Genomic DNA, 3517 nt, shown 5'->3' with positions numbered 1-3517 from the left:
GCAGTCAGCAGTCGGTTTATACTTAATAAGAGACATATAGGAATCATAGAGTACACACACAAATTATTATTGGTATTTAAGATTACTGTAGCAGAGGAAAGCACCTGTATGAACCACACAATCAATTGTATGGACTTTTGTCATTCAGTAGTTCTCTAAATATTAGGTATTAACCGTTAAGACTCCAAATCATTTAAGAACAATAAAGGACACGGACACTAAGTATTAATAACATGGACAAGTGAAAGTTATCACGTTGTTTTCTTTAGAATTGCAACATTTCGAGATCAACATATATTTCAAAAGACAATAATTCTCTAAGCTGTCGAACATAAATTGTTGTTCGTATAATCTAGTATTATTCATACGTTTTGAATTATTTTAACATTCATTATGCACGTATGATTGCATGTACAACAACACACCCACATTAGAACAATTGTTATTAATTCAACATCGTTAGCTAATCTGGATATTAATAAGCACTTTGTTTTATTTCTAGGCAAACTCTTAAATATCGATTAAACTACATCTGCACTCACCAAAGCATTAAACTTTTTTTTGTTTATTTAGGACCCCCCTCCCCCTTTCCAAAAAAAAAATGCAGACTTAAAATTTTAAGACCGTAAATCTAAAGATTTTGTTGTAGTTGATGACGTTTTTGCAGACTCAGAACATTAAAATGTACATCAAATAATTTTTATTTTCGAACCTCGTTTGTGTGATATTCAATGGCGACCTGTTTTAAATTACCCTTCATTTACCATCGTTCGGGAATTACCTTTAAATTTCATATATATTTTTGGTATACCCGATTTATGCCGACATATGCTGCATAAATTACAGTGCATTTTCTGTACTACTCAATTCAATCTAAGACAGCAAAGAGATAAGTTGCAGAGGCGGCTCTTTATTCCAGTATTTAACTATCTTCAATGCAAAAAAAAAAAAAAAATTAATGATGGACTTTTATAGATTCGTTTTCGTTTGTTTGATATATACTGCCAAGGTAAGTTATGATTTTAACTTTTGAATTATTTAACTCGTGTGCGTATAAATAATTCGGAATATGAAAAATCATTTAAAAATAAACTTTCATTGTTTTATTGTTTGTGCATATTACAAATCTGTTGAATATTGAATATTTTGAAGACAAAGTAATTTAAACATCATTTACAGGTTTTTGTAAATTCTACTGAATGCAAAGACTCAGCAACAACAACTAGAAAAGTGGAATCATGTCCTCATAATGTCAAGGAGTGGAATGAAGCAGCTGCAAGGAAAGGTTGTAAGAATATCTCATGCAACAGTTCTTCACTTGTATACCACTGTGTAATAAATGCATGGGGAAATGAAACATTTGAAGTTTGTGCTCCAAGTTTGAGGATTGTTGGTAAGAAAGCTAGTATATATCATTAAATGCTTGCATATAAATATATCAGTTAACATTTTCATATTTTTTAAACGAGTTTTTGTGCAGTTGTCTTATAATTAATTATTTGAATTACTTTTTTATGTAGGAAGTGTTTGCACAGAATATAACCAAGGAGGGAGAAGAATTCAACGCAACGAAATTGTTCCATGTGAAAAATGTCCACCTTTTTACTTTTCCAACGAGAGCTATAAATGTTAGTTGAATTTTAATGCTTTATGCCTCTTTTACAAAAATCAACTTTATAAAAGTCCTTAGATAAAAGCAAACACAACTTTTTCTTACAGATCAAGAATGTTACAAGCATGTTAAAAATGCAAACGTATCGTACACATTACTTGAGAAATCCGGTTTGATGGGCACGGAATCAACAACACAAGAAATAACATACTCGTCTTCATTATTAACTTCCGATGAGAATTCCAGTCAAATGTAAGAACCATTTAAAGAAAATTGAACCAAGTTATCATAATTATAACGATATACTGAAAAAAAGTTTGCATTATATACAACTACTTAGTTTATATATTTCTGAATGTTCTGTTATTAATTTACGACCCAACATTTTGAAATGTGTTTACTTCTCTTTTTAGCATCACCATCATCATTTGCGTATTAGTCGGTGTAGTTGCTGTAATAATTGTTTTTACTGTTAAACAACGATCATGCGCAAATAAGATTTGGTCTCTTTTTAAAAGTAAGTCTTTGCTTTTAACTATATCTAGACAATTTTGTTGAGTTTAATACTGATTTATTACGTTCATTTCTTTCTTTGATATTATTTAGTAAGTTTATTATTTTTGTTTTTGTTCTAAAGGAATAGTTTTTCAAAGTGACGAATCAAAAAGAACAAAATCTGTTACGTTTTTTTAATCATAATTTATTAAGAAAAGAATCTGAATTTTCATTTGACAAATGACCAAATGCATTGTACATGTATGATATCTTACATTTTTTTTTATATTTTATTTCTTTTTGTAGAATCCGTTAACATAAGGGTTGAAGAAGGAGTTGAAGTACAAACTAATTTACTGGAAAACAAAACGATCATACAAGACGTGTTTCATGAAGTTAATGAATCGTCAGACAAAACCAATTGAAATGCAAAACCAAGCTAACAAAATGTGTTTTAAATGCAAGATGTATATATTATGTTATATATTTATTTATTATGATTGATATTTTTATTGTTTCTAAATGTCAGCTACTTGGTATACTGTTATATGAATCAAAACTAAAACAAATATATTTTCATCAGTGTTAATAATTTGAATTGATATGTTATCAGGAATATGAAGCAAATGTGGTTGATCTGATTTAAACAACAGGAAAATGAAATGATTTTTTTTTTATCAGCAGTATAATTTGTTGTATATAATCCGCTCCATGTTTAGGTTTACACTTTTTCCGTGTTCTGAATGACCCGTTTAAAATTATCAAAATATTTTCGAACTTTGTTTATAAAAGTCGTTTCTATTTCATCCCCTTTTCGTTTTTAAGTTTATCAAGATAAAAAGCTCTTTAAATATGCAGCAATGCGATAATGTAACGGAACTTTATATCTTTTCGATATTTAATTTTTCTCTTTTGATAAGTTTGAAATAGATAAAACAAATAAACACAGGAAACAGTTTCTAATCATCATAATTATTCCTAAAGAGAAATCAATACGTCACCAAATTCCAAATGGTAATATCAAGAATACATTCAGACAAATGTAAGTAAAACTAGAGCAAAGCTAGTTGCATAGCAACGAGTGGGTCTTCCGTTAATGTCGGAAGTAAAGCTGGAAGTTCCTGTAAGAAGCAAATCTCTTAAACCAATAACAAAAGTAACTAAAATAAAAAAGATGGGGAAAATTGAATTATTCCTGGTTGGACTTAACAAAATCCGAATGATTTTAAGTACGACTTAACAAAAACCTTTCTGATTTCAAGAACGACTTCACCAAAAAAATCCGAATGTGTTCAAGTACGACTTAACAATTATTTTTGGTACGAGTAAATTTTATTTTGAACATTACGCTATTTTTTAAACCAAGGACGCGGTATTTAAATTTCCGGAAAAATCCATTTTTAAACCCGA

The 3517-nt window shown here is 29.2% G+C and overlaps 1 protein-coding gene across 3 annotated transcripts; it reads left to right on the top strand.

Moving 5' to 3' along the window:
* The first annotated feature begins 857 nt into the window (after positions 1-857).
* On the top strand, positions 858-2683 carry LOC109617653 (uncharacterized). Of its 3 annotated transcripts, XM_034460773.2 has the most exons (7): positions 858-1009; positions 1180-1393; positions 1521-1628; positions 1720-1864; positions 2026-2129; positions 2250-2291; positions 2414-2683. In XM_034460773.2, exons 1-7 carry the CDS (start codon positions 959-961, stop codon positions 2530-2532), a joined length of 783 nt encoding a protein of 260 aa, XP_034316664.2. In that variant the 5' UTR covers positions 858-958; the 3' UTR covers positions 2533-2683. The 3 variants fall into 3 exon arrangements, with proteins under 3 accessions (XP_034316664.2, XP_065927721.1, XP_034316665.2); XM_066071649.1 differs by lacking the exon at positions 2026-2129; XM_034460774.2 differs by lacking the exon at positions 2250-2291.
* The last annotated feature ends 834 nt before the right edge of the window (positions 2684-3517 follow it).

Source organism: Magallana gigas, chromosome 9 (assembly GCF_963853765.1).
Source record: "Magallana gigas chromosome 9, xbMagGiga1.1, whole genome shotgun sequence".
NCBI lineage: Eukaryota > Metazoa > Mollusca > Bivalvia > Ostreida > Ostreidae > Magallana > Magallana gigas.
This window is presented reverse-complemented; position numbering and strand designations above follow the sequence as displayed.